The 27341-nt window shown below is 47.0% G+C and overlaps 1 protein-coding gene across 1 annotated transcript in view; it reads right to left on the bottom strand.

The window, feature by feature from the left end:
* Nucleotides 1-27341, bottom strand: part of VWF (von Willebrand factor) — a 124531-nt gene that overhangs the window by 24342 nt on the left and 72848 nt on the right. The window contains exons 25-40 of the mRNA XM_090272686.1: nt 26056-26212; nt 25292-25450; nt 24521-24656; nt 21105-22483; nt 19594-19710; nt 19359-19499; nt 18912-19055; nt 16410-16574; nt 15428-15471; nt 14957-15134; nt 9874-10094; nt 8591-8783; nt 8053-8394; nt 7536-7735; nt 1255-1357; nt 764-838 (exon numbers count right to left, since the gene is read on the bottom strand). Of these exons, the coding sequence (XP_090128812.1) occupies nt 764-838; nt 1255-1357; nt 7536-7735; nt 8053-8394; nt 8591-8783; nt 9874-10094; nt 14957-15134; nt 15428-15471; nt 16410-16574; nt 18912-19055; nt 19359-19499; nt 19594-19710; nt 21105-22483; nt 24521-24656; nt 25292-25450; nt 26056-26212 (3754 nt within the window). The remainder of the gene's footprint in view (nt 1-763; nt 839-1254; nt 1358-7535; nt 7736-8052; nt 8395-8590; nt 8784-9873; nt 10095-14956; nt 15135-15427; nt 15472-16409; nt 16575-18911; nt 19056-19358; nt 19500-19593; nt 19711-21104; nt 22484-24520; nt 24657-25291; nt 25451-26055; nt 26213-27341) is intronic.

A 27341-nucleotide genomic window follows, 5' to 3' on the forward strand; every position in this document is an offset into this window, starting at 1 on the left:
TGCTACATGTGAGAGGTTTTTCTTTTTGGGGGGGTGGATTTACTGGCTCATTTATTAATTTATTTTGCTTTCATTTTTTTCCCCCACTAAAAATTTTTGTTTGTCTGTTTTTCTATTACAGTTGTCCCACTTTTTTCCCTATTGCTTCCCCACACCCTGCCCACCCCTTCTCCCACAGTCAGTACCCCCCAGTTTTCCATGTCCATGGGTTATTTATACATGTTCTTTGACTAGACCCTTCCCCTTCTTACCTCCTTTCTTTCCCTCCCTCCTCCCCCCTTGTCACTGTTAGTCTACTCTTTGTTTACATGCCTCTGGTTTAATTTCGTTCATTTGTTTGTGTTGCTCATTAGTCTCCTGTAATAGGTGATACCATATGGTATTTTTCTTTCATTGCCTGACTTATTTTGCTAAGCATAATTCTCTCTAGTCCAATCCATGTTGTTGCAAATGGTAGAAGTTACTTCTTTCTCTCTGCTACATAGTACTCCATTGTGTAAATGTACCACAGTTTTTTGATCCACTCACAGTCTATCCTTTTCTTAATGCTTTCAAATCTGACATTTAATGATTCACAGCAGAATTACTCTAGGAAGCAAATCTTATTTTCTAAAGGTTACTCTTTGCCTTTTTTAGAAAATCCATTTGGCCTTTGCCCACCTCCTTTAGCACACCCTGCACCCAGGACCCTGTGCCCACCACGGCACCTGCACCATTCCCTTGGGGCTTGGGCCCTGGAGAATGCCCAGGGCGGGACACATACCACACTCATACTCCGGGCAGCACTGGTCCGCATTCTGGTGGAGGCGGGCCACTTCACACGGGCCACATGTGGGAGCTGGGGAAGAAAGTCACCAGAGTCAGAGAAAGAAATAGTGGTACAGCCTGGAACAGGATTTAAAATGCTGCAGACTCTTGTCCACTGAAACCAGCATAGGCCCAATGTGGGAGGCCACGAAGTATCAGGCTATGGGACGACCGACGAATAAGTCTCCTGGTGTCCTGTTGATCCTTGAATGTGCCCTCCAGGAGACTGAGTCTGAGGACTAAGGCAAGACAGGAGGGCAGGATTAACTCTGATAACAGCTACTCCAGGTGCAGAACAACGGGAACCCCAGCTCAGAGAGGTAAAGAAGGGTGGGCTGGCCTGGGAAACACAGGCAGGGCTGAGGAAATCCACATTTGGATCTGGTGGCTCCAGGACCTGGAGGGAGCCCTTCTTCCTCCAGAAGCCCCAGGGGAGGATGAACTCACCTCTGGCCGTGGGGCAGGGATGTGAGGTGCAGTTGACCTTCCGCCCACTGAGGCACATGCAGATCTGGCAGGGTTGGTGGTCTGGGATCCAGGTTTCTAGGAACTGAGGGGAAACGAGGTTCAGAAGGGGCCCAGGACAGGAGGGCAGAAATCCCAGAGCACATGGAAGTCAGGTCCCCACCTCTGGCTCCACCTCCCCTGCGCCGGGACTCTGCCAGGGCAGCACAGGTGAACAGACCCAAGGTGAAAGGCGGGGTCAGGTTCTGAGAAGGCAAGCACTGGAGGAGCAAGGGCGCTGAAATAGGCGGCCCATCCTGCTTTGTAAACTGAGGGGAGTGGCCAGCTACAGATTTTAGGAAATGTGGACACTCTCAGTGCTGCTTTCTCCGATGGTGGTGCAAAAACTAAGCAAAGTAAGAAAGTGAGAATTCCTATATCCCAGTATCAGCCATTTCTGGAATTGACTTAAGACAATGGGCAGGGAGAGTTGAGGGGAGGTCTGCAAAACTGTCAGAATTGTCATAGTGTTGGTACTGGAAGTGACTGTAGAGGTCACGCTGTAGTTTTTCAGTAGGGGATTCACCCCGCTGGTAGAGCGGGTTTTCCAGAGTTGCCAGCATCCCTACTGCAGAGGGCTTTGAACTCAGGAAGACCCACGCCCATGAGGGCTCCGCTCCTCCATGCCTCGGTGTCCTCACCTGGGAAGCGAGGGCACCCAAGCTGGCCTCCCAGGACTGTTGTGAGAACTGTCACTAGCACACACGGGGACGGCAGAGCCAGGACTAGGTCTCCCTCTAGACTCAGCCACCAAGTTCAATCCAAAATTAAAATTAAATGCTGATTAAATTGTCCCTGAATAAACACATTATGGTCCAGTATCTCAAAGGCCTCTGCCAAGATTCCAGGTCAAGAAAGTCTCACTTATCCATCTGTTTCACCAAGCAGTCCTCCAAGAAGGAAGATCAGAGATCTCCAGTAAAGCCCGACCCCCCTCCCCCGCCACTGCCCAACCTCCTGCAGGATCAAACCTTCTGATCCTCCCCGACTCCTCCCACTCATTCAGTAAACAGTAAAAGCCAACATCTGAAGAGCATCTGCGCTGTGCCACCGTTTTAAGGGCTTTATTTAAATGACTCATTTAATCCTCACTGCAACCCTGTGAACAGGATATTTACACTACTACCCCCACTTGTCAAAGGAGAACGTTGAGGCACTTGCAGTGCCAGGACTGCAGCCACCGAGCTAGGAATTGAACCCTGAATCCATCCTTTTAACACTGTGCTCTGCTGCTTCTCAGTCATAATTAGCGTTAGATAGGTTCAAGCTATTTTTTTCCAGGGACTTTACATTTATTCACTTTATAGTCTTAATCATAACCCAAGCAGGCCAGTGCTATTATTATCCACATGGGACAAATGAAGAAATAGAGGCACAGAGAGGGAACGTGAGCAGGTGGCACACCCGGGACTTGAACCATGTGCTCTACTCCTGCCACTCACTGGCAGTCGCAGCACCCACCACAGGTGGGTCACACTGCTGGGGTGGTGGGAGTGACAGGCACCGAGCACATGCTGTCACAGCGCTCAGATGGCTGATGGTCAGCCTGAGGAAATGACTCATGCAGGAAAAGTTGCGTGAGATCAAGTGTGATACATCCATACCATGGAATACTACGCAGCCATAACAACAAACTATCACAGCACGCAACACACCAGGATGCATCTCAACAGTGCTATGCTGAGTGAAAGAAGCCAGGCCAAAAAGTAGTACATGCTACATGGTTCCATTTATATAAAATTCCAGGCAATGTAAACAAATCTATAGTGACAGAAAGCAGCCCGGTTTTTGCCTGGGGATGGGAGATGGGGGTCAGGGGATGTAGTAACAAGGGACATGAGGAAGCCTTTGGGGGAGATGAAAATGTTCATTGTCCTGAGTGCGATGACAGTTTTACAGGAGTATACATGTGTCAAAACTCATCAGTTTGTACATACATGTTATTAGGTAATGTTTATTATATATGAGCTTTATCTCAATAAAGCTATTTTTTTTAAAGATTTTTAATTATTTATTTTTAGAGAGAAGGGAAGGGAAGGAGAAAGAGAGGGAGAGAATCATCAATGTGTGGTTGCCTCTCCTGCACCCCCAACTGGGGACCTGGCCTGCAACCTAGAGATGTGCCCTGGCTGGGAATTGAACCAGCAACTGTTTGGTTCACAGGCTGATGCTCAATCCACTGAGCCACACCAGCCAGGACTCAATAAATCTTTTTTTTTTTTAATGAAAAATAAAGGGGCCACAGGAGGGTTAAACACTCATTCACCAGGGCTGAGGTGCTCGGAGAGGCTTCCAGGAGATGAGCCTGTGAAAGGTGGAAGAAGCCTGGGCCTGGGGGTGGGGGGCGGGGGGGAGAGAGAATTCCAGGTGAGAACAGAGGCGGGACTCTCTTTGTGGGCCAGGGGACAGTTGTAGAGGCCTTCTCTGCCCACCTGAGGATATCGAGCTTAACTTGGTAGGCCGGGGGCAGCCCTGAAGCTTTGCCAGCAGGACCCTGCCTCCGAGGGAGAGGGTTAATGAGGGCCAACATGGAGAAGGCAGCAAGACGGAGGAGGGCGGGACTAGGGGTTGCAGGGGCTGCTGTTGCAGTGTTTCTGAGGGGCTGGAAAGACCCAGGGAGGGGTCTAGGGTGCTGGCCTCTGAGGTGGGAGCAGAGTGGCGGGACAGAGGGGCAGAGGTGGGGAACACCTCGCATTTCCTGAGGCCTCTTGGACCTGGTGGTGATGCCAAGATATGGCAAATCGGGGCGTCTGTATTTTGACTTCTAAATGGCAGAGGTGGTGAGATGAGAAAAAAGAGGGTCATAGTTTTTATATGTTTTGAGGGGGTTTTCTCTATTTTAAAAAAGATTTTTTAAAGAGTCTCTTTTTTGTGGACTTCAGAGATCTAAATTTAAAAATAAATAATACAACTTTACAACTGTCCTGAGAGCAACACCACAATAGGTGACCAAAAGTAGGTGCTAAACCTCTCCTCCAGGGGTTTCTATTTTCCCAGGAAGCTTGAATGAGGCCTGCGCAAGACAGGAGACGACAGACTCCCTGGCCCCTGGAAAAGCCCTTTTTGCTACCCCTAAGGTTCTAAAAAGCTAGCGACCACCTCTGCAAGGGCCTAACCCGCCAGGTTATGCAGAATGTGGCCAGCAGATGGCGCTCCTGCATCAGCACAGGCCAACTCCAGGCAGCCTGGACTCACCCGCCAAGTTCCAGCGCCAGGATGTGACAATTCCTGGGACAGGGGAACAGATAGGAGAGCTAGCTGGAGTTAAAGATTAAATCAAGATGACAAAACAACGGCCTACAGAGAAAACAGCAAGGGAACATAGAAGTCTTTAAAATCCAAGGTCAGAGAAAGGATACAAGTAAGTCATCATGTACCACAGCTGGGAATTGGAGTGACGATGGAAATGAAATCTGTAGGTTACAGAACCCAGGGAGCGGAGACAAAGGGAGGCTGCAGGCGCTGGGATTCTGGGTTATGGGGGCAGTTCTTTCTGTGTGCTGAGCTGAAGCAGTGCTTGCCCAGCACATCGCCCCCGCTGCTCCCCAACAATGAGAGAGGAACAGCCTCTGGATCCCTTCTGAGACGGCTACAAAGGCTCACTTCTTTAGAGTGCACTTTGTACACTAAACAAGAGCTATGGAAACTGGTAAATATTTTGCCCTTCCAGAGTTACCACAAGAGATTTATTCCCTGGTTTATTTCCCTGAAGAAAAGAAGTCTAAGCTTTATTTTTCAGTTAAAAAAATTCACTTAATGGAAATATTTTTCATATTAGATTTTTTTTTTTTTAATTCTTACTCTACTTTGAAAGTAAAAACTGCAATTGCAGGTGGTTGGATATTTGTTTTCATCCATTTAAGATATATATTTTCTGAAATAACTAAGACTGGCTATGTCCTCTTCCTAGTTTTTGATTAACTAATTTTATGTTACTTGATTTTAAAATATACCTATAAGACATTTTCTATGTCAAAAATACTGCACTATTTGGAAGCATTCTTTATACATTGTAAATGCATATTCCAATGTATTGGACTGAAGCTGAGGGAGCAGTGGAAGAGGAAATAGGGCCAGAGAAGAGGAGTGGAGGAAAGAGTGGTAGAAACACTAAGAGAAAATTCACAAGCTTCCTGTTTTCAGTACCCTGCAGAGAGCTGACACTCATGGAGCCAGAAACACATTGCAAAGTTGAGCTGACTTCTCTTCACAGAATGCCAAGGAAGAGGGCAGAGACCATTTCTTCCTCCCTCTGAGAGTATCTTATGCTACCAGCAAAGCCAGTCTGAAATTACCACTGGGTACTAGCCCCACCCGTAAATGGTCACATCACTGGAGCCCAGCAGGCATCCAGGAGCTGCGCAAATCAAGGAGAGCAGTGTAAGGTTTTTGTCAACACGTTTTGGGAATATTGTGGTACAGGAAGTTACTTAAATTGGCAAGTTGAAATAAGACAGTAGAGTTTGACTGGGCTTCCCTCTAGTTCATCTGTTTCCACAGTGAAAATAAATGGGATCCACTGGGATAAAGCCCAACAACAAAACAGAGCAGCTGGAGCCAACCAGGTAACAGCCTAATGGATATGTTCACCTAGATGCCCAGTTAGTTCAGAGTTTAGCTCATACCTCCAATCAGATCAATGGCAGGGCTACAACACTACGGGATGACCTGGTGTAGTGAATAGGAATGCTTGTTTTATCACCTTGCATCATCTGAGCCTCAGTTTCCTCATCCATTCAGTGAGAGATATAATAATAACGCTACAGAGCTTTGGAGAAAGTCAAATAAAATGGTCCGTTTCCTGGCTTACAATGTCAGGGAGAGAATAATGCAGTTACTGGAATTGTTGCTTTCATCATTCCCCAATTTGGTTAGCTAGCCTTACTATGAGTCCTCCTAATTGTGATTAAACACAGTGGTTAAGTCACCAAACCCTATCACTTAGTGATGAAGGCCCTCCTTGGTGATGATGGAGATGTCAAGTCTTGGATGCAGCACATGAGCATAAAACACATTCTCCTTTGCTAGAAGCCAGAAGTACTCCTCCTACTACCACGCTCTGTAATATTCACTGTCAAGAATGAAGAACAGGACCACAGCACACATTCACATGTGCACAGACATACACTGCCCCAGATCCAACAGATATATATGTTGTCAACTTTGAAGGGACACGACTGCCCTCTTAGGATGGGAAAGGATCCTTTCAAAATATACTCAATTAACTCCTAACAGGAATAAAAGAATTGATTGCTTCCAGGCAAATCAGCCCAAAGAAGACCTAGTAAAAGGGCAATTTTATGCATTGGAAAGAGCAAGCTCTTTGGAGTCAGACACAGCTTCAAATTCTGAGTCCAACTCCCAACTCTATCACTTATGAACTGTGTCCATACGCAAGGTCCCAAGGTCTTTATGACTTAGTTTTCTCTTAGAGGTTTCGTGAGTATTTATAAGACTGTATAAGATGTCCAGTGTGTTCTGTGGAATCCTAGTCCAAGGGGATGCTGTGTGACACGTGAGGACATGCACATGTGCACACACACACACACATTCACTCATCCACCACACATACAAGTTCCACGGTCAGATCAGTTTGAGAAGTGAAAAATCTCTTAAATATTATACTTGCGATGTGTATTAATATATTAAAAGCTCTAAAGAGTCCTGCAATAAAGAAACCTGTTTAACTTGTTTAGCTAGTGTTCTTGAAACTCTTCTGACCACAGGTAACTGTTAATACCCTGAAAAACACACTTTTGAAAAATGTTGAAATAATGACTATACAGTGCTTAGTACAATGCAAAGTATATAATATATCTTAATAATGGTAGACATCACCTTATAAAGTATTCTTTCCCATCCCCTTCTGGGTTCCTATGACATCTCTTTACGTGGATATAATGATAAAACTAGTAGTAGTAGTAATAGTAGTAGTAATAGTAGTAGTAGTAGTAGTAGTAGTAGTAGTAGTAGTAGTAATGTATTAACAAAGTGTTGTTAACACTTTGGTGTCTGATCACACAACTAATACATGATACTCTAGATATGAACCAAGATCTGACTCAAAGGCCACCGTGTCATACTGCTTCCCTATCCCTCAATGACCCCCTTAAGAGTCGACCCCTGCTGCCAAAGTTGGATGGGATGAGTCACTGGGGAACACTTCATCCTACTGACCCCATAAAGAAGCAGCCTCGTGGGAGGTGAGAGACCAGGGTTCCTACCTGGTGCCAGACTCCATCCTCACCGACACACTGGGTGCAGGCCTCCTCAGGGACACAGCTACCTTCCAGCAGGACTTGGTGTGAGGGGCAGAAGCAGCCTTCCGAGGGATGGTCCCCACAGGAACTCGAGTTGCCCTCACAGTGCCGGGGGCAGCCGTGCTCACAGTGGTTGTAGACCAGCGATGGTGGACATGGCATAGCTGCGGACAGAGAAGGAGGTGACTCTGGATGGCTCACACCAGTCGGAGGGAAACAGAGGCACATCTGTGTCTAACACATTAAAATCACAGTTTTTCTGAACACTAGAAATACTAATGAAAATAATCATACTTTCATTCTACATTCAAACACCTTATACATCTACCGTCTCCTTTGATCCTAACTGGAATCCTGGGTAATAAGAAATGCAGGATCTTGATCCTCATTATCCAGATAAAGAAGTTGAGCCCCAGAGAAGTTGAGCAAGCCCACAATTAGGTGGTATTCACAATTTTTAGGCGGACTTATAGACACTCACCACAAAAATCCGTTGTCCTCCAGTCAACACAGACCCCATTGGTCCGACAGAGGTGAGCATAAGAGGAAATCACCTCACACACCTGCTCTGGGTGGCAACTGTCCTGCTGGCAGATGGCATAAAACATGGCTGGATCAAGGACCTTGTGGCACTCAGCAAACAGTGCTGAGAGGAGGACCTCGCAGTGGGAGGTGCTGGAGACAGGACACCCTTCCTCAGGAACGGGTTGGCACGTCCTCCCGGGTTGCTGCACAGTCCATTCCTGGATGAGCGTTTTCCAGTCTGTGGTGACCGTGCCATTCCTCAGCATGAAGTCATTGTCCCCGTTCTCATCACAGATTCCTAGAGAAACAAGGAAAGACAAGGTTGGTGGCTGTCAGTGCCAACACATTGATGCCAGAGACCTGGTCATTCTCCATCCCCACCAGTGTCCGAATCTTGCTACCAGACCCAGAAATACAGGTATCCAAGAGTCCTGAGAGTAGATCAAGGAAGCTTTACACCTATAAAAGGGGGAGAATCAAGAAGACATTCTTACCACAGAGACCATACATCTTTGAAGCAAAGGTCTTGGGGCTAAGCTGCAGCTGGAACTCATTGTTTTGTGGCGTGAATGTGAAGATGTGTCCATGGTGATTGAATCTGATCTCATACATGATGGCACCATAGACTCTGACTTCCATGTCCCCACCCACATAAGGGACAGAGACCAGTCTCCCATTCACTCCCACCTGCCCAAAGAAGAAAATAACTCATCAGTTGTCATATCAATAAGGAATTCTAGAATTTCACTCTTAGCTTTTCCCTGAAGTTATTAACAGTCTCCAACATTCACCACACTCAGCTCCAGTGTTATCCACAGACCCTGATATTTATCAGCAGCTCTTCTAAGATAAAGGAGTTTCCCAGAGTTTGGTGGGAGAGCAGACTATTATCATATTGTACAGAAATCCCTGGAACCTGAAAGCCCAGGGATGAAAGTACACCTTGAACTTTGAGTCTGCACTCTAAGGGGAGGACAGCCCCTTCAGCACAGGCTGGGAAAGTTGCTCTTTTGCCAGCTCATCAGTGTCTCCCCATCACACATCATATAAAACATATTAAGATGTAGTCGCATCTCATGATAAATATAATTTCTACTGTAAAATTTTGGAAGGCTTTTTCTCCTTTTAATTGTAAAATGTTTGTCTATGAGGTACTCATTTAATATATGACTAGCTATTATTTTTCAGCAATCACTGTGCATATTCAAGAATTCTTACAAAATGAGATCTAACCTATAAGTTGTTTTCACATAATGAAATATTTATTATCATTTCTAACTGAACAAGTAAAGAAGTTGGCATAATATAACCCTTTTTAGACATTTAACCAAACATTTATTTAAATCAGTTTTTGCAGTTTTCTTTTCAAACTTTGCAGCCATATATTTTGTTTAGGCCCTAAATATTTCCAAGGCCCTAAATGAGGCACTATTTTCCTTTGGAAAGCTAACAGGTCCTGGAGACTGGGCTCATAATGCCTGCTGGGTAAACAGTACTGGTGTCAACCCCAATTTTCTACCAGTGCCAGAAACTGGCACTAACTTCACCATTTAAAGCTACCTAAAACTGGTACCGAATCTGGGCCCAGAACGTGAGCTCACACCAAAACAAGAGGGATGGCAATAAGCCCCTCCTAAGAAGGAGGGGCTCTGCTAGTTAGACAGAAAGCTAAGTTCCTATTACAAGCATCTGCTAAAAGCAACTGCCGCCCGGTCCATGTGGCTGCCCAAGGGTTCTGCTGTTGTCTTGCCATGGGACCCACAGAGGCACCTCTCACCTCCATGTCGCTGTGGAGCTCAATTGAAAGGCCGTTGTGTTTCACCTCGATGGATTTCATGCATGCCTGCCTTGCCCCAGGGCTGCACGCACCATTATGGAGAACCACCTCCAGGTCCTGCTCCTTGTTTTGAAATAGAACATACGAACAGCTGCCAGTCAGCTTGAAGTTCCGCCCATCAAAGGTCACGATGTGCCGGGTAGAGCTGCCCATGCACACACCTGGACAGGGGAGAACAAAGGAGGGATGTGACATTAGGCAAACTCCATACATAGAAAGAAACAGTAAGTGTTACCAAGTTGCGCACAGATAAACAGAGTTGAGGTCCTACAGTTTAATTTCTTCCTTTTTACAGATTAGGAAACTGAGATTCTGAGAGGCAGAGGGCCTTAGGTAAGTAACACTTGGCCATTAAATAGTCTCCTAGCCAAGGCTTAGAAGGGCAAGTATTACATGAAAAACGTGGCAAATTATAGAACCATATTTCCAAAAAAATTGTAATGTGCAAACGGAATGCTCTCCTCTGCCTTGGCGTAGGAAAAAAGTTAAGTTCTAGGGGTGTTATGACTCATTGAACTCATGAGGAGCTAAGCAAACCATGAGCTCACGGTCTCATCGTAATGAGAGTTCACCTAAAAACACATGTGTCCTTTCAGCTGCCAAGTGACTAATGGTACAAGTGGCCATATTAACTTGATCCCTTAAGAGATCACACACAAGAAATATTTCTGAAGCCAAAACAAATGGTTGGGTCTCAGCACTCCCTCATTTGCCACTCTTTCATTCATATAATCAACAAATTCTCAAGATTCCTATTAAAACACCATTTGGGGATACTAATCATCTTGCATCTACGTGGGATAATTCAGTGAAAATCCTCCCATGGAAGGTACCCCATGATCTGAAAGCTAATTGTGGACCTCAGTGAAGTTGGAGATGAGCTTTCCAGACAAACCATAATCCCATCAATGGTGATGGGTAAATAAAAGCCCAAGAACTTAGAGGCAGCTCAGTGAGTTAGCGAGGCCTCTCTAACGTGCCTCACTCACAGAAAGGCCTGGGAAATCTCCACCTGCATGAAAGACCTGAACATCAAGGAAGCACAGCCACTGAAAAATGATGGGTCTGGATGTACCATCTGTTGAAGATAAGCAGCCTCTCCAAGAGCTCTTCCACTTAAAATCCCCCAAGTCCCTGAGCAGCCAGTCATTCCCAAGTGACCGTCCTGAATGCTCCTGGCCTATTGACGTCCATGCCGCAAGGGATCCCAATCTTTAGAAATCCAGCCCCAACTTCTAGGAGAGTGTAATATGTCACAAGGGAAAGAAATGGTGTTAGCTCACACTTGGCAAGTTAATGACAATGGCTCTGCCCACCATAAGATAAACTTTTACTGTGAAATGGGTACTTCAGAGCCAGCAGAGAAACTCAGGACTGAATTCCATTCCCTGCTTTCACTGTGACCTTGGGTAAATTACTTCACTTCTGTAAACATCTCTTATCTCACCTGCTCTCTTTGAACCAATAGGGAGGATTTCTAGGATATATATTTTAATCAGAAATAGCAAAGCTTATTTGTAAAGAAGGATAAACCAGAAATAAATGAAATTGGTTACCTCCAGGGAATAATAGGTGGGAATGAGTAGAAAGGATGAAGGAAAGGGAAGAGTAACATTTCTGAGTTTGGATGCTCCCTGACGTACAGTGGGGTTATACCCCGTAACCCATCGTAAGTTGAAAGTCTCATAGTTGAAAATGCACTTGATGCACATAACGTAATGAGCATCATAGCTTAGCGTAGCCTGCCCTGCATGTGCTCAAAACACTTACATTAGCCGACAGTTGTAGCCTTGCATAAGCAAAATCATCTTACACAATGAACACACTGCAAAGTGTCAGCTGTTGACCCTCGTGCTCGTGTAGCTGCCTGCGAGGTGCAGCCCGCTGCACTGCCCAGCATCACGACAGAGTGTCACAGATACTAGCCTGGAAGTGATCAACATTCAGAATTCAAAGTACACTTTCTGCTGACTGCTTATCGCTTTCACACCATCATAAAGTCGAAAACCTGTTACGTCAAATCACTGTAAGTCGAGGACTGTTTACTTTTTGGTAGTGTTCTGACATTTAAAACTATGATAATGCGTCACAAACCAAAAATAAATAAATAATTAAAAGTCAGCAAAGATGGGGGATGAGGGAAATCCAAAATAGAATACAAACAGAAACTAATGAAACTAATGGTAATGTATGACGTAACTACACGGAAGGGATCGGGCAGCCTAAATAACTTTGAAGAAAGATTTACTACATTTATTCAAAGATCAAAGACAAAAAGAATTGTACACAAATATCATATTCTCTAGTTAGTGGATTTGTTTTTCATAAAAGTATGGGTTAGCCATTCTGAAACTACTTTTTGTGCATTCTGGGATTAAACCAACATATAAATCTATTGTGAATACTGAGAGCCAGGTTTCTGTCTGAGAAAGGAAGGGATGTAGACATGCCTAAAGAATGTGTGAGCCCAATCACAAGGACTTCCTGTGCAAATCTGGGACCATTTGAGCAAGAAAATAAATAATGCTAGTAATTGATTTATCCCATAGAACAAACTAAGAACTCATGAGTCCATGTTGATACAAATAATTAACTGAGTTAATAAATAACAGAGAAGAAAATCTCTTCCTTTCAACAGAATTCAAACTAACAAAGATGGCAGGGATGGTGGAAGCTGAAAATCGCTATTTGGCAAACACCACAGCAACAACTGTTTCAGGCACGGATTGTCAAGGTGTGCTCAACTAAGTGGGTGGAAAATACATTGCAATAGTTTCAAAGTATCTCTGCACATGATAATTATTAAGTGCAAGAAGGGAAATAATAACACTTCAGTGAAGAAACCAGGTGAATACGTACCCCCTTAAACAAGCGATGAAAAAAAAAAAAAAACCACAAGTGATGATACTGAGCGTCCCTAATAATGGGGCAAAATGATATCATGTACCTCCTCCTGATACACCAAAAAAGACACAGTATGTCTTCTGGGGTATTCTTGACAAAGCGTGTAGCCTGAATTTAACCCAAATTAAGGAACATTCTACAAAATTACTAGCCATAACTCCTCTGAACATCAAGGTCATAAAAATCAAAGAAATATTAAGGAATTGTTACAGATTTAAGGAGACTATGGAGACATGACAACTAAATATAATGTGTGATTCTGGGTTGAATCCTGCACCTGAAAAGAAAGGACATCAGTTGGACAACTGGCAAAAACTGAATAATAATATTTTATTGATGTTAATTTACTGATTTGGATCATTATACTGTGATTATATAAGATACTACAATCTGGGTGGAAGTATACAGGAACTCTTTATACTATTTATGCAACTTTTTTATAAATCTGAAATTATTCAAAAAAAAGTTCTAAAATGTTTTTTTTTTAAAGCCAAAATCTAGTTTTATCATACCTAAAGCCTTTTGCTCATTTTAAGGTTATAAGAAGAGTCAGAGAGGTACCGATGGATTGCATTTAAGAAGAGATTTACTTGAAGAGAGCTGCTACTGTGTTGCGAGTCTAACATCCCCATGGGCCCCACCAGGGGCAAATGGGACACCCAAGCCTAATGAGCAGGACTTTCAAGAGGCCATTCCTAGAGATGGATTTGTGTTCCATGCAGTTAGGGACCAGTGTCTCACATACACCTGAAGAATCTAAAAGAGAGAAGCTATTGCTATTGGCCAGAGGTGACCAGGAAGCAAGAAGGAGACTTGCTACTGTTTAGGGAATTAGGTACATTCCACTCCAACGTGTATGTGAGTCCTGGAGACCAGATGTAGGACCTACAGAAGAAATAATGGCCTGGTGTTGTCCTAAATCTGATCCTAAGGGAACTTCTGCTAAAGGACAAGGAGGACCCCCAAAGAGACAGAACTTATAACAAGTTTAATGTCAAAAAATAAAAGACAAAGTACCAGGGAGATGCAGAATCCAGCCAAAGAATATACACTACTTCTTGCATCCCAAGATGGAGTATCAGAGGAGTATGAGGAAGCCTCTTAAGGAATCAGGAGACCTGGCAAGAATCAGTGGCTGCCTAAGCATCTGCCAGGCCAGAGAGGACAGAGCCTCTCACAGAAGTGCAGTCACATAAGAACCTCCTGAAGCTGCTGAAGGCCCTTCCAACTCCCCTCTCTCCAAGTTCCAAGCTGGGAAATAAGCTGACCTCACCCCTTTCCCAGAGGCAGGCAGCCCAAATGGGGATTAGGGAGGTGTATTAACTCTAACTCAAGATCAAGGCTTTGATCATTACATAGGAGAGGGCATCTAAGTACCAAACGGAGATGAATTTTTATGATTTAAAGGAACCATAGAACACATTATGGATAAATAGAAGTTATATGAGGTCTGGTAGAGTTCTTATCCAGTCCAGAGAGAAAATTTATCCTGCTAAATAAATTCTGAAGGCGAGTGAGAATAAAACACAGTTTTTATTGCATCCTACAAGTGTGTCTGTTCAACATAATAATTATGATCTATCCACTGCTGAGTAGGGATTATCATAAGCAGCCATTCTCCCAATTATAAGACAGAGCACTACCTACCCCCATGGATGAATGCTCTCCACAGGTTTGTATGAGGTGGAGTTGAAGACATCCTGCTCTTAAACCAGGCCACTGTGATGCTAAACTATGTGCACCCACCTCTGATGCAGCTAAAGGTGTGAAGGGGTTTTCTGGGGGCATCTCTAACTATTGCACTTCCAATGCATAGATTCCTACAGGCTAACTGCCAACAGCCAAGCTGAGCACTGACCCCAGAAAATCAGTTCTTCCTTCTGGTTACGCATAACCTGAGAAGTACCCTCCGAAGACCCAGGAAGAGAACAGGGATTCCTGGGACTGAACGAAAACCTGTCCTGAGGACACAAGAAGAAGGGAACGTGGGTAAAGGTGCATGTGGTAAGGAGGGAAGGGTGCTTCTGGGATGGTCAGCTTCTTGTCTACCTTTCTGCACAGCCCAGATAAAAGCACTGCCCCTTTAACATTGTCTAGGCTGGTGAAGCAAAGGACTCACAGGGACAGGTCCAGCGGCAGCCACAGGTCTCTTCCACTCTGATAGGGGCCTGGCTGTTGGGGCATGAAGGCCTTGGCCCCCGATCACAGTTGACTCGATGACTATTCAGCAAGGTCTGGCCATCTGGCAGGCAAGTCACTGTGTGGCACTGATCTGGCAAGGTCCAGATGTCTCCAGGCTGCAGAAGAAAGGACCAGTTTTAGGCAGAACGGAGGATGAAGCACTTCAGCTCTAAGCCCATCTACAGGACTCTAACATGGGCCTAAACGGCAAGGAGTCAGGACACAGAACACAAGATTCTCAGGTGGACCCATTCCTCCCCACCCCCACCCCCCAAAAAAACAGGAAGTAATGATAAGAAGTAGAACTGGACCAAGACCATAAGAAGGAAAGAAAAGTTAACAAGGAGGAACAAGGGCCCAAAATATACAGTTCTGATTTTTCCTTCAAAGTCAACAGAAGGGAACTTACCCTCTTCTCATTCCCATCCTCATCCATGCAAACTCTAACAAATCCTGAAACAAATGCAAATGAGGTCTCAGTTCCCATCTATCACCTAAAAGTTCTAAGCCATTCACAATGCCTGCTTACCACCAACCCCCCCACTCCCAGGCTAGCTCTTGAAGTCAACTTAACTCTGAAAAGAACCTGAGTAGATTTAACAGTGAGGATGTGTGTACACCAGATAAGAGGCAGGCATCCCATGGTTCTTCGGACTGTCTTTGTGATTATTTATAATTGTGATGATAGCAATAATGATAACATGGCAATAGCTATGGTTCATAAAGCTTTTTCACAGTTAGTATCTCCTTTTCCTCTTTCATAGATCAGAGTCTATGGGGGGAGCAGGGAGGAAATGAGGCAACATCCTGAAAACTTCAAAGAGATGTTGAAAATTCCTACCAGGAAGAAAAGGCAATAACTCTGTAGTAGGTTTTGACTCATTGCTAATTACATTAGGAAAAGATATCAAACCAGGTAAAAGGAAACATATATGGTTAAAAGAATGTTTCTAACCTTAAGTCAACTTAAACCATGGTGCTTTGATCTTAGATTCTAGGATATTGTATTTCGAAAGCCTTCTACATTCTTGCTGAGAGTGAGTACAGGGCATGGGGAAGAAGGCCATGATCTGCAGGATGCTGAGGTTCCCTGTTCTCTCTTCCACTTCTTTATCCAAGATCTCTGTGTACAATTAAGCATGGGGTTTTCTGCTAAAGTCTGGATGGGCAGGTAGAATGGAAAGAGCGCCATATGCACAGAGCTTTCTTGTAGGCCCTTGGGGGTTAATAGCACAAACTTTCCATGAGCAGAAACTTAAAGGTCCTGGTCTATACAACAATCTTCATGCAGGGTCAAATCTTATTCATGGGCACCCTCAGGTCTCTGAAATAGGTTTTCTTGCCTTTGTTTTGTGTTTTGGGGAGGGAAAAAAAGATATTACATGACTCACCAGAGCACAGCTTGTGGAAGAAGGAATTGCCCAGAGTGACCACAGTGGGGAGGTCTTCAATTCGCTGGAGCTTTATCACGTTGGAGCTGGCATCTGGACCTGCTAAGATTCTCAGCTGGGCTATGTCATACCGATCCCCAATTCCAATGGGGAACACTGTCACGCCTAGAGTCAGCAGAGGAACAAGAAAGGGTCCCTGTTAACCTGCTTTGGTCAAGGGGTCACAAAATGGACTAGCCTGAAGCTACACCCTGTATCTGTATAGAACCTCATGATTCCCAGCCTGGTCATGTACACATACCCGGGAGGAGGACATTCAGTCAGTCCACAAGCGTTAATGAGCTCTTACTTGGTGGCAGGTACTATTCTAAGCAATGGGGATGCAATGAGCCAAGCAGATGAAGTCCCTGTCCTCATGGGCTTACACTGGAGACAGACAGACAACAAACACACAACGAAACAAACATCTAGAATTAATATTTCAGATGTGGCTAGTGCTTAGAAAAAAACAAAATGGGATATGAGCGTGCTCAGAGGTAGAAGTGGGAGTTATTGTTTCATACAAGGTGGTTGGAGATGCGTTCAGTGAAGAGATGATATCTGAGTAAAGACGTGAAGTCAGGATGGAAGGCAGGAGCCAAGAGGATACCCCGAGCAGAGAGAACACAGAGTGCAAAGGCCCCAGAGAAGAAGTGTGATGCAGACCCCAGGGTGGTGGGAGCAGAGCAAACAGGAGAGGGAGGGGGGCACAGATCATGCAAAGCTTCATAGGTCGCTACTGAATGAAATGGGAAGCCAGCCAAGACTTTGGAGCAGAGGAGTGACAGAAGCTGAAGCATCACTACAGCTGTTGTGTTGGTCATGAACAGTAAGGAACAAGAGTGGAAGCTGGGCTCCAGTTAGACAGACATTACAATAATCCAGGTGAGGGAGAATGGGGGCTTGGATCGGGTGGCCTGGTGGAGGTGGCATGGTGTGGTGGGGTTCTCAATGAATTTTGAAGTTGTAGCTATAGTTTACCAATGGATTGGATGGAAGTATAAGAGGGGGGAAAAATCAAGGATGCTGGTTTTGGACCCGAGCAACTACAAGAATGGAATTGCCATTTTTTAAGATGGGAAAGACTGAAAGAGGAGAAGACTTGGGTGTCAAGGTCAGGAATGCGATTTATATTGACCTGGCTGTTAAAGCATCGAGGTGAAGTTGAAGTGAGAGATCCAGGCTGGAGATAGAAATTTTGAAGTCAGTGGTATATACATGACCCTGAATGAGACCACCCAGGGGGTGAGTGTGAGAAGAGAAAATGTCACAGGGTTGAGCAATGACTATGTGCATGCCCGTTTACAGATGAGAACCTGAAACTTAACCTTAAGTGGTTAAATGACCTGCTTGAGGTCACGTCTCTTACCCTCAGACCTTTCCTGATAAAAGTCTTTCTTTGGAGTCTTAATACCAGAGGGAAAAAGTCTCCATCCTGAAATACCTCCCACTGGTTCTCCATAAACTTCTAGGGAGTTGCAATTTGCTTAAGGTTAGAGCTGATTTTCTGCCAGCAACTTCTCAGCTCTCGTAATCTGGTTGTATCACCTGAGTAGCTATCCTTTTCCTTTTAGAGTCCTCCCACTAAAACAACAGATTTCATAAACCCATCATAAACATTCACTCAGCCACATGAAGTGGACACCTATTTTGTGCCTCATGCACAGATGATACAAAACTAAGTGCGCTTTTGCCCTTGCCTTCAAAGAACCACCAGTTTGTGCAGGCAACAACAACAACAGAACCACAATGTGACTTGCACATTTCGAGTAGTTCAGATACGGTCCAGTAAACAGAGTGACTGGTTCACAGGAAGCCGTCAGAGAAGAGACAACTCCGGAGTGAGGCCTGAAAGACGAACATTTCTCCAGGTGGCCGTGAGAGGCCTTAACCACCCACTCACCTGGCCCTCCCTCAGCACCGCATCACCTGTCTGGGCTCACATTCTGTGGACATCCATAGCTCAAACTCTTATGGGGCGCCACGGCTGGGTCATGCCTGCATCATCCCCTTCCTAAAGCAGCAGCCTTTGTCTCTCGTCCATCCTGCACCAGCCCCCAAACACAGTGGGCTGGTACTGGAAAAGGGCTCTGAATACCCAAAAGTCCCTGGTGTCTCTCAAGGCCCCCAAAGGAACCCCTCTGACCTCAGATATGTAAGAGACCAAGATGCCACTTTAAAAAGGAATGGTGTGAGGTATGACCCACCCATGGACACAAAGGGAACATATGGAGCAATTAAAGGTTAAAATCTAAAGAATTCAGACAAATGACTGGTAAACATACAGTTATTACTGCTTGGTTTCCAAGTTACACAGGGATTGGACAATTTCCTGCTGTTTGAAACCAGGCCACATGTGGGGGTTGAGCATTTAAATCAGCCAGGGCTCCGAAAGTAACACCTTCCCACTTCTGATCCTCTAGCAGTTTCACACAGTCTCAGGACTGGACACCGGACACTTACGGTTGGATCTGGCGGCATCAGCTGCTGCAGCCACCGAATCTGTGGAGACATCCATGACCAGGACGACCACCGCCTTAGAGGCCCCAGGCCTGGCTCCGTGAACTTCTGAAGTGACGTATCTCACAGCAAAGCCCAAAGCATCCCCTGCAAGTGGAGAACAGACCATGCCAAGTCAGTCTTGACTGCGGGAAATGGAGTGTCTGAAGCCAGCTGGGCATCCTGTCTCCAGGTGGATCCACAGGCCATCAAAACAGAATGATTCGGAGACTCAGAGAGTCTCACACACAGGTGAGATCTGGATGAGACCTGAAAGATCACCGAGTCCCTCACTTTACAGGAAAGAAAACTAAGGCCAAGAGCAAAGTAACTGGCCCAGGTCTCCGTCACTCATGCCAAGAATGAGGACCAGACGCCGCCCCTGCATCCCAGCCCATGGCACCACGTTACCAAGCTTGCTGGGGCCTCTCTCCTGCTGCATATAGTCCACGAGGCTCATCAAGTGGGTTTTCTCCTGGGCCACGTTCCATGGCACGTCAATGGTGGTGATGCTGCCATACTGCAGCACTGACACCTGCATGAGCTGAGGCCCTGGCAGGAGAGAGAACACAGAGTAGCGCTTTGGAGCGAGTGGAGCCCCAGGAAGAGCCCCTTTCTAACCTGCTCCTTCAGGTGCATCACTCACCTATATTGGCTTTTGAAATGAAAGCCTTGGCAAAACTCTTCATTTCGTCGAAGTAAGAAGCTGGAGAGCCGGAGGAGCCGTCCAGGAGGAGGACCACATCCAGGGGCTGGCTACAGTCTGCAGCGAGAGCAGGAAGGTGAGCACACAAGCGCTGGCAGGGGACCAGCCACTGCAGCAGACACCGCATTCGATGGGCAGGCACACAGCGTGCCACTGACCACGCGGCCCTGACAAGGGCGGGTGTCACCATTGGTCCTGCAGGTTGGCAAGATGGGCCACCGAGGAGGGCAGGGGGCCCATGAACACCCCACGTTTGGAGGCATTGGGAAGACTGCCGTGCCACACAAAGGCAACTTAAATGCTTCCCAATGAAAGCAAGAGGCATCAGCTCCCTCAGTAAGAAGTTGCAATTCTTCTAGAATTGAGAGAGATACTGGAGCAGCCAAACAGGGAGATGGCAAAAGGAAATGGAGCTGCAGCAAATCCCTGGAAAACGAGCTTGTGTGTCCTCGGATTTTATGGGTAGGTAAGTGCTTTAAAGTATTCTGATTATAAATGCCTCGTGCTCATGGTAAACACTGTTGGGATCATGATCTTACTGAGGAAACACACTCCAGACTACACACCATTCACTTGATAAGATGATGCTATCACTGTTCTCTGCAAAAATATAACAAGAATTTCAATAAATCTGTGGCTCTGGTTAAAACAAGAATAAAGAAGCAAAGGCACTGATACCAAGTGTGAGACTGAAGAGACATTAAAAGAAGGCTAGTTCTTCTGGGATGCTCCCAAACACACCAAATAAGGAAGTTCAGGAACTAGGAGTTGATTAGAAAGTAGTATCCATTAAGAAATTAAGAAAGCACTAGTCATAGCAGAAGTAGCAAGCACTTGCTATGTGGTGGGAACTATTCTAAACATTTTCAAGTAAGTACTATTACTATCGCCATTTTACAGATAGACTGATATACACAGAGCTACCTACCCAAAATTATTACCAAAAAAATTGCCCAAAATTACCCAGCCAGTAAGTGGCAGAAGTGAGATTCACACCAAGGCAGTCTAGCTACAGAATCTGAGGACTTAACCTGTTACCTGTCACCTAATTTCCCAGCCTTGCCCCAAAGAATGTCAGTTACTTATAATAATTGTATCCACCCAGTGTGGTCAAAAAGCTGCTAGTCACCAAATTTAACAGGTTACCTCCAAGGCAGGGAGTGGGGTTGGATGGTCTGAGGCTGTATGATAAACACATATTCTTTATTCTGTCTCTTCGGTATTATTTCAGTCTTAACAAAAGACTTGCATTACCTTTGAATTTACAAGAAAAGATCCTCCCCAATGAAGGATCCCAGCTGCATCTCCCTGCCTGGGAGGTGAGGATCCAGGCACTCTGACGACGGAATGTGACCGAAAGCACAGAGCAGGTGAGCCAGGATTAGAACCCAGGAATCACATCTCTGCCAAGGCCACCCCCAGCCTGGCACCTGTGCAAGGTGCCCACATACCTGGGACAGGGGAGAGAGTGGGGATCTGCAGCCCCTCTCCAGAACAGCAGCTCTGCAGCACCAGATCAGGAGCCTCCCTGGGGAGTGTCTCAAAGTCCTGGATGAGGATGGGGGCATTAGGCCAGCCGATCCTCTCCAGCTCCTGCACGTTGGCATGAGGGCCCACTCCAATGGGCACCACCTGGATGTCTCCGGGCATGCGCCTGATCACATCAGAGGCAGGGCTACCTGTAACCATGTAGACCAGGTTAGGTGCCTGCTCCCGGTCCCCCTGGCCAGCCGAGAAGCTGTTCTCAGACACATACTGCAGGGCCAGCCCTGTGTTGGTGCTGTTGCCACCCTGGTAGAGGATCTTGCGCACCCGCTGCAGGACGTCCCCCTTGGACTGTGTCTCGCGGAAGGTGGACTCCGTGGTCACCGTGTATGAGTACTGCAGCACTGTGACGTGGATGCTGTCCTGGCCCACGTCCATCCGTTGAATCACCTCCTCCAGGAACTCCCTGCTCCTGTTGAAGTTGACCTCTCCAATTTGGTCCGACCCTTCCAGAACAAATGCCACATCCAGAACCATGGTGTTCCTCTTGGGTCCCGGGGACGAAACCCCCAAGTGCTCCTGACCCACAGTGACTTGGGCCACAGGAGGGGGCTGAGTTGGGGCAGGCGGTTCGGGAGCAAGGTCACAGAGGTAGCTGATAATCTCATCCCTGCGCTGCTCCAGCTCGTCCACACTGCTGAGCACAAAGGCCTTGTTCTCAGGGGCCTGCTTCTCGATGAGGCGGATCTGCTTGAGGTTCACGTGGGGTCCAATGCCCACTGGGACCACGATGACCTTCTTCTTCTTCAGGCCCTGCATGTAGCGGACCAAGTTCTGAGCCAACTTCCGGGGCTCCTGGCTGGCCGTCAGGAGCAGGGCAATGCGGGAGGCCTCAGGGCGGTCCACCTTGCCGAAGATTTGGAAGAGTGTGTACTTGAGGACCTCACTGGTGGAGGCCACTGTGCCGCCCGCATACTTCACCTGGCTGGCAATGCGCCGCAGCTCCGAGGGCCGCTTCCGGTCCCGGAGCTGGATGTAGGCGTGGGAGCCCTCGTGGTACTCCACCAGGGCCACACGGATCCGCTTCTGGGAGATTTGCAGGCGTTCCATCATGTTCACCACGAAGACCTTCAGCACTTCGAACTCGGCCTCAGATAGCTTGGAGGAGCCGTCCAGCAGGAAGACCAGGTCCAGCAGCTTGCTGCAGTAGAAGTCATGCAGTGGCGGCTCAGGGGTGTCCTCCACATATGGGGTGGTGGGGATGACCGGGCCCTCTGTGGGGGGCACCTCTAGGCCCCCGGGTTCCCTGCAGGCTTCACAGGTGAGGTTGACACCATCACAGTGACTGTAGAAGAAGAGAAACAAAGATGGTTTGGGAAGAAGCGCTGAGCACTTCTCAGCCCTACTCAGGACCATGGCACGTATTTCCATATGCCCGCTGTCCTGGCCCACCTGAACTACAGAGCTGCCACAATCACTCTCCACCCACGTGAGACATCATTTCTTAACATATGTCCCCAGATAGCATTCCTACACACACACACAGAGCTTGATTCTACAAGCCAAAGCTGTACTCTGCACTAGAACCTGAAAAAGAATCTTTCTTTTGTCCAGGCCATCCACACAACCATTGAATGTTGATTTTTTTTTTTCAACCTACATCTCTAGCAATATAAATATTTAATGATAATCCAAACCTTCAGCCAAGTAACTCCAAAGACAAATATTGCTCTAAAATGTTGACACTGACCAGGACTTGTGAATGTTCTACTGAAGATAAATGTTTTACAGTATTTATTATATTATAACAGAACGTTAAATATATGAATTTTTTTACCATGCTTAATATGTTGGGCTTTAAGGAAAAAAGGAAAAACTGGACTAAAAACATGTTTGGAAAGATGAATAAAGATTCAAAATCCCAACTTTAGCTAGCAAAACAAAGCACTTGAGAGTAGTATGTGGGGGTCTCCAAGATGTTAGACAGAGGAAAGTTGGTGGCTCATTCATTCACTCCACCAGGGGACATATAGAGAGCCCCGATCGTGTGCCAGGAACTGGTGAGGCCCTGCACCCACCCCCAAGCCCACACCATGAGTCTTTCACAGAACAGGTGTCCCTGACACAAAGTCCTATACTACCAGTCTAAACTTCTAGTCCCTTCTTGTCACTTCTGCCTTTCACCAGTGTCCTGGAAAGTGGCAGGCTGTGCCAGACCCCAGATGAAATCCAGGCTAGGACTTCGCCTTTATGAACTCTTGACCTTTGAGGGAACTGTTCTCCAGCACCCTGGAAGGCTGCAAGGGCAGCAGTGTCCTGAGCCCTGGAAAGTGTGCTTGTGGCCTGCTTCCCAGGAGACGTTCGAGGCTGCTTTGCAACGATCGCCCACACCTGTTTGCCTCTGCAGTGTGTACACTGGCAGCTTCCCCTCCCTGTGTGCCAGCAGGAGAGGTGGGAGACGGCTCTACACTCTGTGTCCTGAGGCTCAGAGCCGCGTGCCAGCATTGGGTTCATTCTCTCTCCCTTACAGTCCCCCTTTCAGCATAGGGCGAGTGGGTAGGCAGGGTCTACTGGGGAGTTAATTCCTACCTCTTCGTGGTCTACACAATTTATTGCTTCCATCTTTGTTAACGGTGCGTGAGTGACATACTTTCTAGTTTCCTGTGTTTGAGAGCAAGCTCGCCCTGGGCAGTGTTCACTGCTGTTTATACAGATGGCTGCGGCAGGATCTGACTCTGGCAGCTGTGGCCACAGCCCCTTCCCTGGTGAATTCCAGTTCTCAAGTTTAAGTTCACATAAGAAGTGGTATTGAATATATCGACGTCCAAATACATGCTCCTTGCTTAGGAGCAGGACTTCAGAAAGCTCAGTATTCACCCTTGGGCACTCATTCCCCTCTCCCCAAAATCCCCATGTTCCCAGAGGCAACTGTGTGAGGGAAGCCAGGGAGCAGTGATGAGTGTCTTCCCTTCCAGTGACAAAGCCCTGTCCTGGGACCTCAATTGTAGCCCAAAAGTGTCTGTTTCCCTGAGAGGTCAGGGCTCTGTCTCACTTTCCTCCCCTGCTTCTCCACCTCCAGTAAAAAAAAAAAAAAAGGAAAGAAAGAAACCTGACTTTCATAGATGCCTATCCTGGACTAGATGTGACCTCCATGAACAGTAGGAAACCTCGTCCATCCTTCAGCAAGAAGAGAGTAAGAAGCCTAACTGTTCTCTTAAGAGATATTTTCTGGAGAGATGGTCTAGTCTGTTCTTAAAGAGAGAGAAACAAACTAAACAAAAACTACACTCACGTGGCAAGGAAGTTTTCCCAAAGCCCACCCCTCTGAGCAGGCCCCCAGAGAAGGTAGTAAAACCCCTAACTTCAAACCACCAGGTTTTACCAAATCTGGCAGTGCTGAGGGTCACTGGGGTTCAAGGTGATCTTCTTTCCAGAGGCTAAGCGCCGGCCGGACACCTCGCACACGGGGCAGTCTCCAGGGTCAATGCACGTCTGCAAAAGCTCATCCAGGATTTTCCCTGCATGACAACCTCTTGTTAGGAGCCAACACTCTCACCTTTTCCACAAGGAAGACTTACTGTTAACTAAAGGGACCTGTCCCAGAAGTCAGCTCTGCCTGCCTCCGCAAGCGTCACCCTCCCTGAGGGAGCCACCTTCCTTCTCTAGGAGAACTGATGTCCCCCTCTGCAGGGTTGGAAGGCGGAGTCGGTCACCCTACCTCACTGCCCCCAAGCCTCAACTCAAATGAAATCTTATCTCTTTTGAGGGTCTTTTTTGCTCCACCCAAGAATCATTTAGTAGTTCTAGATCTATGCCACCCGACACAACAGCCAGATTTAAATTTAAATTAATATTAAATAAAATTGAAAATTCAGTTCCACAGACACATGAGCCACATTTGCAGCAACTTCTGCCAGATCATGGGATTCTAGGTGATGAGCCCATTAACAGCCCCCAGAAGCATTGTCCAGGAGCTCAGCTGGACAAATGTCATCGCTGGCCAGGCTTGGATGGAACGGCACATGGAAACAGAACCCAGGGTTCTAGGGTCGGGGATGGGGCACCACTGGGCAAGGCTGAGATGAAGGGATTGCCTTTCCTGACAGCCTGTCCCATCCCCCCAGCCCACCCCCACTCAGGGCCAGTGACTGACCTGGAGGGCAGTGTGCGTGGCAGCCTTCCACGCACTGCACGGGGCAGGCCAGCGGCTCCGGGTGCTGGCACGTGGTAGGGCAGGCAGGAGCGCAGCTGTTATAGCGCCACTCACACTCATACCCATTCTCCCGGAGGTTCCTCTCCTCGCAGCTCTGGGCTGTGTGGAAGGACGGAAAGAGCACAAAACCATTCATCACAGCACAGGCAGTCCTGGGCAGCCTGAGGAGCCGGGGCTGAGCAAGGCCCCAGGCAGCAGTGGTGAGACATGGAGGTGTGGGCACCAGGGGAGGTGGCGACTAGACTGGGAACAGAGGAACTACAGGAGTCACCAGTGTTAGAGGCTCCTGGACTTTCAAAGCACCTAAACCAGGAACCTCCTGCTTCTGGGTCAGCTGCTTACGCCCAAGGAAGGAAGAACCTTACATAAATGAGTGAGTGGATCCCTCATAGGGGCAAATACAATAGTGTCCGATTAAAGATAATATATTCGCTTCCCTCTTCTTTTCAGCACTGTTCCTTCTTCTCCCTCCTCCATAATTTCTCCAGAATAAGGGTCTCCACATATGAATGTCTTCAACCCCCGTCCCCTGTCCCTCCTCACCCACATCAGTGTCTTAACTGCCCTCTGCCCTCTGCCATCATTCCCCATACTAGATCTCTGCTTTCTCTCCCATGAAGGTGTCATCCTGCACCCCATTTTAAGACCTTAAAGTCTAGATGCAACAGGGTTGAGGGGAGGTCACGGGGGACATCAAGACTCACGACACAACGTGGCTGTCCTCCAGGCCACCACCTTGCCGTGCTGGGCACACACATGAGCGTAGGCAGCAATGGTGTCGCAGAAGCAGGCACAGTTCCCAACAGACTCACAGGAGCAGGTGTCATAGATGCAAACATCCAGGAATGGCTCGGGGTCCACCTGCAGGGATACTCAGGGTGACCTAGGCCTGGGACTAGACTTAGGCACGCTGGCTCTCAGTCTGGGTGGGAATGTTCTGGGGGGTCACAGTAGGGAAAGGGGGGCTCCAGTGACATGTGCTCATCACTCTCTTTGGTGGCCTCCGTCCAGCAAGGAGAAAGAGGGAATATCAGGACCCACTCCAGTTGCCTCACTGAGGGGCAATGGTACTAGTACGCTGGACAGCAGGGCCAGCCTGAATATTCCTGGACTCCAACCCCAAACCTACATAAAGAAGTAGCCCATCCGCCATCCATGTTCAGCCACAAGAACCACTCCCATCTGCCCCACAAACATGCTAACACACACACATTGGCCTTTTTTAGGGCAGTTGTGAGGAGAATGAATGCAGACACTGAGCGGATTGTTCCCTCCAAGACCTTCCAACAAGCCTGACTCCCCTGCCTCCTCTCACTGCCTTCACTCTTCCAATTCAGACGCCCAGGATTTCCACCAAACCAGGGAGCCCTGACCATCCTTCAGAGTCCTCGGGGACTGAAGGTCATTGGATGGAGAGGAAGGGAACTGAGACGCAGGTACTCAGCCAGTCACACCCACCCTGCTGATGCTACACAGCAGCGTGCATGTGTTTGGGGAATTTCCTTACCGCCACTGGAGATGAAGACACAAAAACGAGCCATAAAATGAGGACTCAAAATCCCTGGAGTTAAAAGGGGATTTTTCTTAATCCTGTCTGCACTGCTGCCTCCTGAGACTCAGTGGAATGGCTGAACTAAGTGGCTGGAATACAACAAGGATGCCAGCCTGTTAAACCAAGCACGCCATTGCCCGGGGACAGCCAACTGACCTGGAGTCTGCACGATCCTTCCCCATGTGGGAAGGATCCTTCCCCTCTCTTACTAGGGATTTCTGGACCCAAGGGTAGGTAGGACGACGACCATGCCCACCTTGAAGCAACTAGAGGAGCACGAGACCTTCGCCCACTGTTCTTTATAAGATTATAAAGGTTTTATTGTTATAAAAAATAATTAATTAATTAATCTTTTTTTTTTTTTTTTAAGAATAATATGGGAAAGGCTGAAGCCGGAGAGCTTGTACGCTCGACCCATGGACATGAACTGGGGGAGCC

This window comes from Furipterus horrens, unplaced genomic scaffold, assembly GCF_987537825.1.
Source record: "Furipterus horrens unplaced genomic scaffold, mFurHor1.1.pri manual_scaffold_4, whole genome shotgun sequence".
In the NCBI taxonomy this organism is placed as follows: Eukaryota; Metazoa; Chordata; class Mammalia; order Chiroptera; family Furipteridae; genus Furipterus; species Furipterus horrens.